Source organism: Phoenix dactylifera, chromosome 15 (genome assembly GCF_009389715.1).
Source record: "Phoenix dactylifera cultivar Barhee BC4 chromosome 15, palm_55x_up_171113_PBpolish2nd_filt_p, whole genome shotgun sequence".
NCBI lineage: Eukaryota > Viridiplantae > Streptophyta > Magnoliopsida > Arecales > Arecaceae > Phoenix > Phoenix dactylifera.
Genome location: NC_052406.1, coordinates 10,233,656 through 10,246,549, shown reverse-complemented (window position 1 = coordinate 10,246,549; position 12,894 = coordinate 10,233,656). Strand labels below are relative to the sequence as shown.

The 12,894-nt window shown below is 36.0% G+C and overlaps 1 protein-coding gene and 1 non-coding gene across 4 annotated transcripts in view; one reads left to right on the top strand and one right to left on the bottom strand.

Moving 5' to 3' along the window:
• Positions 1–1,071: 1,071 nt before the first annotated feature.
• TRNAF-GAA lies at positions 1,072–1,144 on the bottom strand. Its single transcript has one exon. It is a non-coding gene; the product is annotated as a tRNA-Phe (tRNA).
• Positions 1,145–2,489: 1,345 nt separating this feature from the next.
• The window catches only part of LOC103705835 (calpain-type cysteine protease ADL1-like), a 33,692-nt gene continuing 23,287 nt past the window's right edge, over positions 2,490–12,894 (top strand). For all 3 annotated transcript variants that reach the window (XM_008789711.3, XM_017842453.3, XM_039134396.1), the window contains exons 1-9: positions 2,490–2,652; positions 3,089–3,262; positions 6,794–7,044; positions 8,356–8,538; positions 8,654–8,789; positions 9,005–9,135; positions 9,248–9,362; positions 9,461–10,496; positions 10,619–10,729. In XM_008789711.3, the coding sequence (XP_008787933.1) occupies positions 3,135–3,262; positions 6,794–7,044; positions 8,356–8,538; positions 8,654–8,789; positions 9,005–9,135; positions 9,248–9,362; positions 9,461–10,496; positions 10,619–10,729 (2,091 nt within the window). In that variant the 5' untranslated portion in view covers positions 2,490–2,652; positions 3,089–3,134. The remainder of the gene's footprint in view (positions 2,653–3,088; positions 3,263–6,793; positions 7,045–8,355; positions 8,539–8,653; positions 8,790–9,004; positions 9,136–9,247; positions 9,363–9,460; positions 10,497–10,618; positions 10,730–12,894) is intronic.

Genomic DNA, 12,894 nt, shown 5'->3' with positions numbered 1-12,894 from the left:
GGGGCCATCTTCGTAGCCTGAACTTTGGGTGCAGTGGCACTAGCTTTGGCAGTGGAATGCTCCTCCGTGGCTTTGTCCACAGACGGGCTTAAGCATTTTCGATCGGTAAACGGTTACTATATCATATCTTTTGTGATGCAATTTGAGAGCATAATAGAAAGATATGCCAATACAGACGTGTAATTTGAGAGCATGATAGAAATTTGAAAGCATGATAGAAAGATATGCCAATATAGATGTGCAATGAGAGCATGATAGAAATTCAAAAGTATCATGGAAAGATATCCCAATATAGACGTGCAATTTGAGAGCTTGATAGAACGATATGCCAATATAGACGTGCAATTTGAGAGCATGATAGAAAGATATGTCAATATAGATGTGAAAATGATCTCTCTTGCAAAATAAGTAGAGACTTTAATCTCTGAGTTTTCTGCTCTAATATTTTTCTTTTAAAAATAAAGTTTCTGCCTTCAAATCTTATAGCATTTGCATCCTTCCTTGAGGATCTCGGGAACCCGATGGAAGCTGGCCGCCAAGCGCCACTTCTTGGAGCGCCTCCACCACCCTTGCCACCACCGTGGGTCCTCGTAATATTCAACTAATATAGTTCTCACAAACAACCACTCGCAATCTTCATTAACAAATAATGATAAAATAAATTATAACTATTGAAATTTGGGTGCATCAATTTAGATATATCTCCTCTCTTCCAATCCAAAATAAAGATCAATAAAAAATTCAAATACATTAATACCTATGAGACTATTTATTTTAGCGAACAAAAATGCCACCCTTGTTGGAGTTTTATACTATAGTAGTTTTTAGCCTACTCTTGTGTAAATTCTAAAAGTTAAAATAGTTTGACATCAAATAGTTAGAAAAAAAAAACCAAAAAATTAAAAAAATATATAAATATTTATATTTATAAAGTTTAGGTTTAGTCCATAGTTTTTGGATTTTTTTTTTTTGATTAAGATAGATTGTTGCATATATTTTGTAAATTTGAAAAGACAACATAATTTGAAAAATAAATATTAGTCCTTTAAAAATTTTAATTTAAAACTAATTTGCGGTGAGCGTGGATCGAACACGCGACCTTCAGATCTTCAGTCTGACGCTCTCCCAACTGAGCTATCCCCGCAATATTCCCTTCTTCTTTACTTATTTTATTCACTTTTATACCAGGCCACCAGAGTTATGGGCACTAATACGTCGCATTGGCAAACATCTTTATAAATTAATCTATGCTCGAAGCCTAATGGTTATGGTTAAATTTAAGATTACATATATACGAATATTCTAATTAACCGAACTGGAACTCTTCTTGGCAGGAACCGGGCCTTCGTTTTCCCACGGCTTTGCTTGGCCCGGTCTAAAGCCCTAAATGGGTTAAAACCAAAAGTTCCAGGTTCAATCTCGAGTGATGCACGGAGTGACGCAAGCAAGTCACATGCACTTGTCGCCGAGTACTATGCATTCACAGGTTGGATAGTCCAAATGCTATGGTCAAGTTCTTGGACAAAAACTCCATTTGACTTTGAACTTTTGTCATGCTTTTGAACCTCGAGAATCAATTTTAGAGAAAAAATCACTTGTTTCCTCGCAGGAAGAAAAAAGAAATATCATTTGATGGAATAGACATGACATCTTCATTCTTCATCCATCATTCTTTAGTACCAAAGTTTCTCTACCAAATAACCACATGTAGCCATTGAACCACTCTTCACATTTTACATTGATACAGTTTAAATGTTTTAAAAGACAAAAAATAACTACTTGTATAAATTTTAAGACGCATATACAATTCAAATTCATGAAGCATAGAACACCAAAATCACATTCCACATTCTTGCTTACAAACAATTCAGTACTCAGTACAGATATTTTGACCAAGATTTTGATTTTGATGACTTATAATAAAATATAAACTAGGCATGTGGGCTGTCTTGACTGGAATGCTATGAAATGATTAGTTTGTTTATACTACATGTACCAATCTTTCAATTCTGGTTAAACCATAACAAATGTTACAATGCTATGTCGTTATCAGGGCCGGCCTAATCCTTAGATGACCAAGATGGTCGCCTAAAGCCCCGGCCTAAAGAAGGCCCACCGCAGTGAAGGCCTCTTACCGAAAAAAAAAAATACCTTTCTAGAGAGTTCGCCTTAGTCCGGCCCACTGTAGAGAAGACTTTAAAGACAAAAGAAAAAAGAAAAAGATTTTTTTTCGTGAATTCGCCTTAGCCCCAAATGCTGTCAATATATAAAACTATCAAATGATTGTTTATTTATATTAGTATAAATTTTCAACGGAAGCTAGTTCTTCCGCCAAGTACATGCGTATACGCGCATGTAAGTAGGTAGGAGGAAGATTAAGTTAAAAGCTACGGGAGGAACACCGTAACATGGAATTTCGGGGTCTTAAAATAATCGGTAGTCAAATTTAGACTGCCTGAATTCAACTCTTTCTCCTCTCGCTGCCTCAGCATAGAAATTGACCAACGTCACCCTGTCTTCCCACTGGCCTCTCTCTCTCTCTCTTACGCGCGCGAGTCTGAGGGTTTTGGCACTGTGAGAAACCCCCGTCTCTTTTTCTTTCTCGATTTCTAGGGTTTCCGAGGAGAGGATTCGTGCGCCGAGAGCAAAAAGGTGCGGCTTTTGCCCTCCCCCGTCTAGCTAACTCTCCTCTGTCTCCGCCTAGCTCTAGCTCCTCCTCCCATCATTTTTGATCACAGGGTTTCTGGGATCGATCAAGATTTGTGCTGCCCCTTTTCGCTATTGGAGAGTCTTGTCCTATATCATCCCTTTCGCAGGGTTTCCCGAGGGTGTCTTCTTGAAATTTTTTGGGTTGTCTCTGTTCCTTTCTTTGGCGTTTCGGGGAAAGAAAATGCTGGTTTTTGGAAGCTCTGGATGGGGAAAATAACGGAAGTATTTTGTTGCTCTGGGTTGCTTTTGGTTAGAAGCAAATCTGTGCCTAGTAGAGCTAGAGTTGCTGACGTGGATACTAGTTGGTCTTGGATTGTTTAATTTGGTTCATATTTTTCCAAAGCTTGAATCTTTTTCTGTTTCTCTTGCTTTCCTGCAGACTTTTAGTTCCATGGTTTGATTTGAAAACGGTGGGGGGAGGGGGCATGGAAGGGGACGAGCATCTTCAGGTCGTTCTAGCATGCAGTTTCTGCGGAGCTCTTTTCTCCATCCTAAGTCCTCTCAGTGTTTGGATTCTGTGGGCTGTAAATTGGCGGCCTTGGAGGATATATAGGTATTGTCTGTATACGCCAATTGTACCTTTTGGTGCTATTTTTGTTCTACTGCTGGTGTTGTTGCGGATAGTGGTTATGGATCGGCTTCAGCTTTAGTCAAGCATTAAATGAATAACTTAACTTATAATTATGAGTAAATACCATCATGCTTGGTTACCCGAATTTATAACCCAATAGACAAACAAGACATTTCGATATTTACTTGTATAAATATTTTCATGCTGTCTCATGACTTTAGAACTGGCCGAACTTATAACCATATCCCACATTTTAGAAGTCAGCTCCATGACTTCCTCCTATTCATTACTCATATCAAGGGCCATGTCCTTATTCAATTCCAGACTCTGCAAAGATCTCCTTATATATTTTTTTTTGATTAGTTCTTGTTCTGCTTGTTCTCACAGTGTCCGTGCACACATCAACATGATGGTAGCATTGGTCCTAATTAATGATTCTCTATGCCCTCAATCTAGCCAGACGTTTTTTTCCTAGATGCTGCATATCCATTGCAGATCACTTTAGAAAGGATTCTGGCCATTGTTTTGGCATCATTATGACAATTATTTCTGGCATGTGATCAATTTAATAATGAATCATGATTGGGCGGTCAAGTTAATTGGATAATCTAGCAGAATTATTCTGTCTATTAGAGGATGACCTTTCACAGATATTATTATCCACTTTGTGACAGAATTTCAAAATCTGCAACCTTCACTTATTTATTGCATGCACGGAGATAGCGGCAAGCATTCATAATTAGAAATGCACATTATCAAACTTACCATAAAGTCAATGAAACAGCCATCTCATGGCATGTTCTGGCAGGCTTGACAATCTTATCTCGCCATTCCTCGAGAAAAGACTATATATTCTGATATAAAAAGTATGTCATTTAGTTCTCTTCATATTTAAATTCCTTTTGTATCACCCAAACACGAGAACTGAATTCAACAAAACCATCATGTATTCATGGAACCCTTGAGATATGGCCCTCTGATTTGGATGGATGAATTGATGGTCGAGGGGACTGTCTATGACCATGGGTTAATTTTTCCTGCCTAATTTACAGAATATATTTCTTTCTTCTCCCCATGTAGAATTCTTTAAGCTTTCTCTAAGGGTAAGTATGTTCTTCACATTCAGCTAGGACAATCATTTTGCTTTTCTATAACAGTCATTGACAGTGATCTCCCATCTTGAATGGAGTGTCACATTAAATCGAATGTGCTGAAGCAGCCAAACTTTAAGCTTGCATATTTTCTTTGGAAGCTAGTTTTGTTTCAAATCGCACACGATCCTGTTCAGCCGATGTCTACTCTTACAATGTCTATTCTTCTAATTCCCCTTTATGTGTTCCCTTTTGACAAGATATATTTGTTCCTGCATGTCATTGCATGAATGCTTCCTATTTCGTTTTATTATTTTCTTCCGGTTTTTCTGAGAATAAGTTTGTAGGCTTAATGGTATATAAATATAAAATAATGGATAAGATAATTGGCTAAGTTCATAGGCTTAGTAATGGATAAGATAATAATTGGCTATGGTTTAGAGTCAAAGCATGAAGTAACAAGTTTGGTGACTAAATGAGAAGTGCACATCCTCTTTAACTTTATCAGTAGAAACTTCAAAATCATTAGAATAATAAGCCTCAAAGTATGTTCTGGAAGTTGAGGAGGTGCTTGCTTCTTTTCTGGTGATATGTCGCTTGGATGAAAGCCCTTACTTGGTTTACGGATAAAATACTAAAAAACGTCAACAGTAAATGGTGCAGAAACCTAGTTGACTTGCCAATGGATAGTTTGCTCTTAATTGGAATTTCTCTTTATATAAAAAAAGAAGGTCAGTGCAAGCTCTCTTACAAGGTGCTGAGGTACATACTGTACTATGGTCCCGAATCTGTCTGATTGTTTGGAGGAGTTATTCGCCTTGTTAAGGAAGAAATGCCCTAACTACAAAGAAGATGCTCTGCCCATGCACAATGTATACAAAGTTGAAATTAGCACTTTTTTTCGAAATAAATTAGGGTGGGGCATGAAAGAAATTCTAGAGAGGGATAGAGTGAGAATTGGTTGTCCAGTTTGGGTGTGAAAAATAGCAATAGAAAACAGAGGATGAAATTTGGGAACAAAGGATTTTTGGAGTCACCTATAGGGAAATTTTGATTGCCACTCCTATCATGATAATGCACATCTTATGTGCCTGTCGCTCTATAAACAAGGGAAGACTTCATCTGAAGTTCTGAACAATGATAAAAGCAAGTATTTTACTTAAAAATATTGAGGGGCGTATGTACAAAATTTCTTTTCCCCTAAATTTCAATCTTGAAATTAATCTATGTTTCTTCTTGACAATGGGAAAACCCATATTCCATTGTTTCTTAATGCACGAAAGGGACTCCTTGTCCAATTCAAGTAAAATGGGTGTATTTTTAACCCATATGCTAGAAAACATGCTCATGTCTTTTGGACTAACTTATTTTGAAGTAGGTTTCTAGTTTTGAATCATAATTTTATGATGGTGGTGGCGGTAGTGGTGGATGGTGATGCTTTTTTTCAAAAATCTTTGGGTTGACATTAGGATGCAAAGGCTTTCAATTTGGAGTCCAATATCTTCTATTTAGGGTCCTTGTTTTTCTATCTAGATTAATTACTTTTGTGGGTAGTTGAATTATTTTTATTATTTCAATATTCTTGATCTGGAAATTGATGACTAAAGCCTATATAATTTGTTTGAATTAGTAATAAAATATCAAATAGTCAAGTTTTATTGGTTATTTTATGTGTATAATTTTACTGTCAAATATCTTTTTTATGCTCCGAAACATAATTTTATGTTTAAGACTTTAAGTTAAAATGAGATCCTCGCATTATATCAATTTTCTGGAAGTGGCTGTATTAATTGATATGACCCATCAATGTTCCTAGACTCCTTCTGTCCAAAGAGTCTCAGATGGTTGCTTCCTATCTGCAGTAGCCAAATTAGAGTAAAACCAGTCAGGTAGATTCCCTACTTGCTGACTGGTTATCCAAGTTTTTTTGAAGGCACTACTCTTGCTTATAAATACCCTGATTTAGTCACTTTTGATGAATTTGCATTGTGTTGATGCCAGGTTTAGGGGTGATTGTACAATGTACTGAAAACTTGTTGGGACATAAATAGATTCATAAAACGAATTCCAAGTTGATGCTTTAGGCTAAGTCAAATGTGCATTGTTATTGTTATCATTCTCTGTTTCTCTATGTCATGCCTGGATAGTTATATCTATTTTAAATTATTGATGTAATGTGCAAACTGATAGTTATGTTGAAGGTTATTTATCTGCATGCCTGTGAAATCTGTGGCTTTGCATTTAATTTTCGGCTCTTGCTTTTAGGCAAAATCAACTAAGATTTTAGGGTGGTTCTTATCAGTTTTCAGCCCTTGTGACATGTATTTATCTATATGATGATTTCACAGTAGACTGCCTGCAACTGTTGCTTGTCAAATTTGATTTCTGTCCACTTATATATTTTACATTCTTCAATCCTCAGTTGGATATATGCAAGAAAATGGCCAGAAATTATCCAAGGGCCCCAATTAAGTGCAGTCTGCAGTTCTCTATCTATGTTTGCATGGATGATTGTTCTTTCTCCCATTGCAGTTGTAATAGTATGGGGAAGTATACTTATTGCACTTTTGAGTCGGAATATAATTGGATTGGCTGTAATAATGGCTGGCACAGCTCTTTTGTTGGCCTTCTATTCTATAATGCTTTGGTGGAGAACACAATGGCAAAGCTCAAGTATGTAAATTTCCACTCTTTCTTTAGATTCTGCATTTTTACGTCAATAGTATTGACTATGTAGTAATTTGGATTGTTTTCATTCTCTTGCACCTGTGAAAGGTCTTAGAATTTGACATGCTATTTCAGTTCAAGCATTGTAAAATTTTCTTTTGAACAATTCGCTTCCAATTTAACTAAAAAATTATTGACGGTAAATATTCTTGCCATCTGCTTCTTTCGTCATGTGATTTCTTTTCACCCATTTGGAGTTGCATTTTTTTTTTTTTTGTTTTAATTTACTGGTGCATATGCTGTTTAGCTGATTCTTTCCTATTCTCCACACTTATTTTATCCTCTCTCCCATAATGCTTCCTGTGGTTTGAAGGGAGCACTAGATTTAACCTTCTTTGGATGCCATCATAATAACTACTGGGCAAATTGAATGACTGTGAGATGGGGGTTTGTTGTTTATATAAGACAATGGCAAGACATGAATGACATGCTTAATTCGAGAGCACACACAGGTGATTGCCTTGATAACATCTACAATGTCTATAGTGCTTCATGAAATTTGAATAAGAAAAGTATAAATAGATGAAAATTCACAATATGTGGATGATATGGATTTTTAATCATAAAATCAAGACAATAATGCTTGTATGAAGTAATGCCTACAGAGTGGCATCTCTGCTGGTAATGTTCGGATTATGCCCATGGTTGTATGATCAGTTATATTTTGTGTACTACTTGTTCACTGCATATGTCCCTAAGATATACTAATGTGCAACATTAAATGCAAAATTTAATGTTCACTAGCAATCCACTGCTTTAATTCTTCTCAAATCTAATAACAGAACCTATAAGATGAATTTTTTTAAGCTTAATAGCTTGATGAATGTCCTCCACAAGGTCTTGTCTGCCATGTTCATATCTAAGATATGAGGTCTTGGATATGACCTATTTTAGAGACATTTAATAATGTATTTTTTTATAAATATATTAATTATGGCGTCAATGTTGAGCTTCTTGTTGAGTCTTGAGATCTCTTTTAGTAATGAAGATTTTCCTTTTCCTTTTCTATTAGGAACAACCTTTTGAGCTATTAGTTGATTGGCCTTATGCTGTGCATGCACATAACACTAAATTAGTTAACTTTCCACAAGTAAGTGATCATGCTATTGTTGCATTTGTTCTATCAAAAGGAATGCATTCTCATCTTTCTTTTGGTCATCATAATGCTATTACTATAACTTAAGAGATAGATATGCCATTTAATAATCAGTAAAAACAACTACACAGCATCACTAGTTATTAGTTTTCTCATTGCAGGAGCAGTTGCGTATCTTCTTCTCCTGGCTGTAGCTCTACTTTGTGCATACGAACTTTGCGCTGTTTATGTCACAGCTGGTGCAAGTGCCTCCGAGCGATATTCACCATCTGGATTCTTCTTTGGCGTGTCTGCTATAGCACTAGCAATCAACATGTTATTCATTTGCAGAATGGTTTTCAATGGTAATTACAGTTTTTCCTTATGTTTTTCTTTGAGATCCTTAAACTTTCTCTCTTTTTTTATATAGAAATACATGAGGTCTTGTGCCTAATGTTTTTATAAATACTTATGTATCAGGAGCTGGATTTGATGTGGATGATTATGTGCGAAGGTCTTACAAATTTGCATATTCTGATTGTATTGAAGTGGGTCCTGTTGCTTGCTTGCCTGACCCACCAGATCCAAATGAGTTGTACATGCGGAAATCCCGTAGGCAAGTCCAAGCTATAAGTTCTTCTACTCATTCATGATGTTTTATTTATGAAGAGATGAATATAGTATAAACCAGTGTGGAACCCTAGTTTTATCATAGAACTTTTCAATGTATTCTGCTATGTTGGCTGTTTCATAATACATGGTGGCTTACCATCTTATTCTTTTGTGTTCTAGTATATTTTTGTCCATTCTAATCTTGTTTTTTTACCATAGGGCTTTACATCTAGGACTCCTCTATGTTGGTTCACTGCTCGTACTTCTTGTGTACTCCATCTTATATGGTTTGACAGCTAAGGAAGCACATTGGTTGGGGGCCATAACTTCAGTCGCTGTTATTGTTCTGGGTAGTTTTTTTGGTCACCTGTATATGCATACATACATACATACATATACACACATAGTATTGATACCCATGAATATCTTTTTGAAGCTGCATATCTGTTTCACTTGTAACAGACTGGAATATGGGAGCATGCTTGTTTGGGTTTGAGATACTCAAAAGTCGAGTGCTGGCATTGTTTGTTGCTGGAATGTCGAGGATTTTTCTTATCTGCTTTGGAGTGCATTACTGGTAGACATTTATCTTCATGCACAGTTTTATTTAATATGTATGGTTGTAGATGACTATTTTTGGATGCTACTGTTAAGTTAAATTATTTCTATCTTTAGGTACTTGGGACATTGCATAAGTTATGCTTTTGTAGCGTCGGTGTTATTGGCTGCTGCTGTTTCTCGTCGCCTATCTGTCTCAGACCCCTTGGTTGCAAGAAGAGATGCTTTAAGAAGCACTGTAATACGCCTACGAGAAGGATTCCTACGAAAAGGACAAAGTAGTTCTTCAGGTTCTTCTGAAGGTTGTGGATCCAGTGTGAAACGTAGTAGCAGTAGTGTTGAAGCAGGTCAGCATGGTAGTGCTATCAAGGCTATCTGCAGAAGTAACTCACACTTTGTTAGTGTTGGCAGCAATTGGAACAATTGGCTTCTTGGTCGCTCCCGTAGCTGCCAAGAAGGTGTCAATTGTGACAAGAACATAGACAGCGGCAGGGCAAGTTTAGCATTACGTAGCAATTCATGCCGTTGTATTGTTCAGGATTCTGAAATGGTCACAGCATCTGCTGATAGACATTTTGATCACAAGAGCTCGCTGCTTGTTTGCTCTAGCTGTGGATTGGAGAGCCAAGGCTGTGAATCAAGGAGATCAGTTGCTACTTCAACAAATCAGCAAGCATTGGATTTGAATTTAGCTCTAGTTTTCCATGACAGGCTACATGATCCAAGGATCACATCTATGTTGAAGAGAAAAGCAGGAGGAGATCATGAGTTGATGAGTCTGCTAAAAGATAAAGGTCTGGATCCAAATTTTGCTTTCATGCTGAAGGAGAAGGGTTTGGATCCTAGGATTTTAGCGTTATTGCAGAGAAGTAGTTTAGATGCAGATAGAGATCATCAAGAGGCCACAGATGTTGCTGTCACTGATTCAGATAGAGCGGATATTGTTGTCCTGAATCAAATATCTTTATCAGAAGAACTTAGGCGCCAGGGCTTGGAAAAATGGCTTTACCTTTCCAGGCTTATATTTCACCAAAGTGTTGGCACCCCAGAGCGTGCTTGGTTCCTTTTTACTTTTCTCTTCATCGTAGAAACAGTAATTGTGGCAGTTTTTCGCCCAAAGCCTGTTAAAGTTATAAATGCTACACATGAGCAGGTAAAAAGATCCTTTGATCCTTAAAACAAAAATCATGAGTTTTTATTTCAAGCTTTTGAGATTATCGCAGACTTGAATAGTTGTTAAATATTGATCATTTACTTTGATCTGCACTTCTGCAGTTTGAATTTGGTTTCTCTATTCTGCTTCTCTCCCCTGTTGTCTGTTCCATCATGGCATTTCTCTGCTCTCTTCATGCAGAAGAAATGGCCATGACTTCCAGACTCCGCAAGGTGAACTGAATAGCTTGTTATATTTTTATTTCAGATGCTATTTCATGTGGGAATTAGGCTATTTAGCTATCGGAAATGTTATTTTTCTTCTTCCCTGATAAGATGATATTTTGGAGTTAGCAGACAGATTAATCTTTTCATTCTGGCATTTGGTGTGTTTTGGTTTGTATTTTGAGCTGTATTCCTGCTGGAGTAATAATTTGTTTCTAACTGGTATTCTGCATTAGGATATAAGAAGCTAACTTTGCTGGTTGGATTGTGAATCCATATGGTCATGGAACTGAATTTCCTAATTGTTATGAGAAAAAGGAAAACAAGTATAATATAGAAAGGCTGAAGTAAGGTGCTGGACTTCCATTTGTTTAAATGATTGTGGTGCAAACATCTTGTACATCTTGATGTCTAGCATATTTATATTTTTGTAAACTAATATTTGCGATAAGGTTTCAGATTGTAATTATATTTCAATGTTTTATGGGAAATGTGATCATCCTCATTTTGTCATTGACAGTGAAGTTTATGACATTATATATGATGTAATCTCATCATTTTTTTACTTGCTTCTGTCTATATGTTTTAGTTTATATTCACTAGCCTTCTTAAGTTATGTATATTCTAAATTGACAAGCATTCATTTCCTTAATCATAAGTATTATATAAACATTCCCATTGCTTAGTATTTCTGAATGCAGCCATGGTCATTTGATAATTCTGTTTTTCTGATTAACTTCAACATGCAATTTATATCCTCATTATTTTATTTTCATAAATGTAAAGAAGTGTGTGGTTCATTTGGCTTCTAACTTCTATTTTTCAGCTATAATTTGTTTAAAAGTGTCCTGTATGTCAATATCTTTTTGCTAAATGTTATAATGACTAATGACAAAAAAGAAAAAAGCCAAAGAATTATCTTGAAATTACATATAGACTTCAGTTGCATGCTTCATTATTCTTTGAGACTGCATGTTCCTTTGCTAGAGCATAATAATTTAAAATATATGCCGGTTTTAGGTCTTAGGACTCTAATTATCAATAAAAAGGGTCTTAGGACTAACATTGGTGAGGTTGTCATTTCTTATAAAGTCGGTAATTAGTATGCATGTCGGTCGTATTGATTAATGCAAATAAGAAAATTTTATCTGTGAGAATGTATTGAATACCAAGTAAAACACCTTCTACAGGGGACTGACATTGTGATATAAATGGATTTAGAGGAAAGTCTTTCCAAGCTTGTACTGTCATCCTCCCTCCTGCCTAAGCATGGGAGTTCGCTATCTTGTTGGCCTCTTAAGCAAAATGGAGTACCTTAATTGGTGATATTCCTCACTTTGTTATAATTTATAAGAGAATAGAAGTTTTGGCAGTACACCTTCTTGCGGACCAAATATTAGCTTAACCAAAGAGTCAAAGTCAAACATATTATAAAATTTTATAGTTATGTTGGTACTGGCTAAAATATTACAGCTTGTAGATTGAAGTCAACAAGCAGCAAACTATTTGATAAGAGTATCAACTGCAATGGTCATCCTAGCTTCATTTATAGAATTCGCACTTTCTAGATTGCGTAAGAGATGATAAGGACAAATGCTGAACTAGACTTCTTAGTTGTCACAGATAGTTCAAGTGTATTATACCAAAATTACTACCAATGAACTGAATGAAATATCATACTTCCTACTTTTTCTACCAACCACATGGAATACCAACTACATATGTCCAATTTACCACCAATAATTGTGTACTCTGCCAATCCATTTATCACGGCACACATTATCATAAACAGATATGCAACTGTCTGCCACTGCTTCAAAGAGACATGGAAGCTTAATTATCTTATTTTTCCTAATATAAACCATTTTGGATAGCCCTATATTGATGAATAAATGTATTTTGCACTTCAATATATAAAAAGACATTGTGCACTCAGTATCCTCTTAATGATGCATTATTTTATTTTCTTGATGACATGCCCCACATGGAACATTTAGCTGAATCTTGCTGACGCTGTAGTTTGTTGACATAGGTAGCTGTACAGCAAGTTCATTTCATTTGTTGACATAGTCGACTTTGGAGTGTCGAGTCAACTTGCTGAACATCATGATAGCTGTTATAAGTAAAACCAGAATAATCATTAAAGTACCATAATATTGCAAGAACAACCAAAT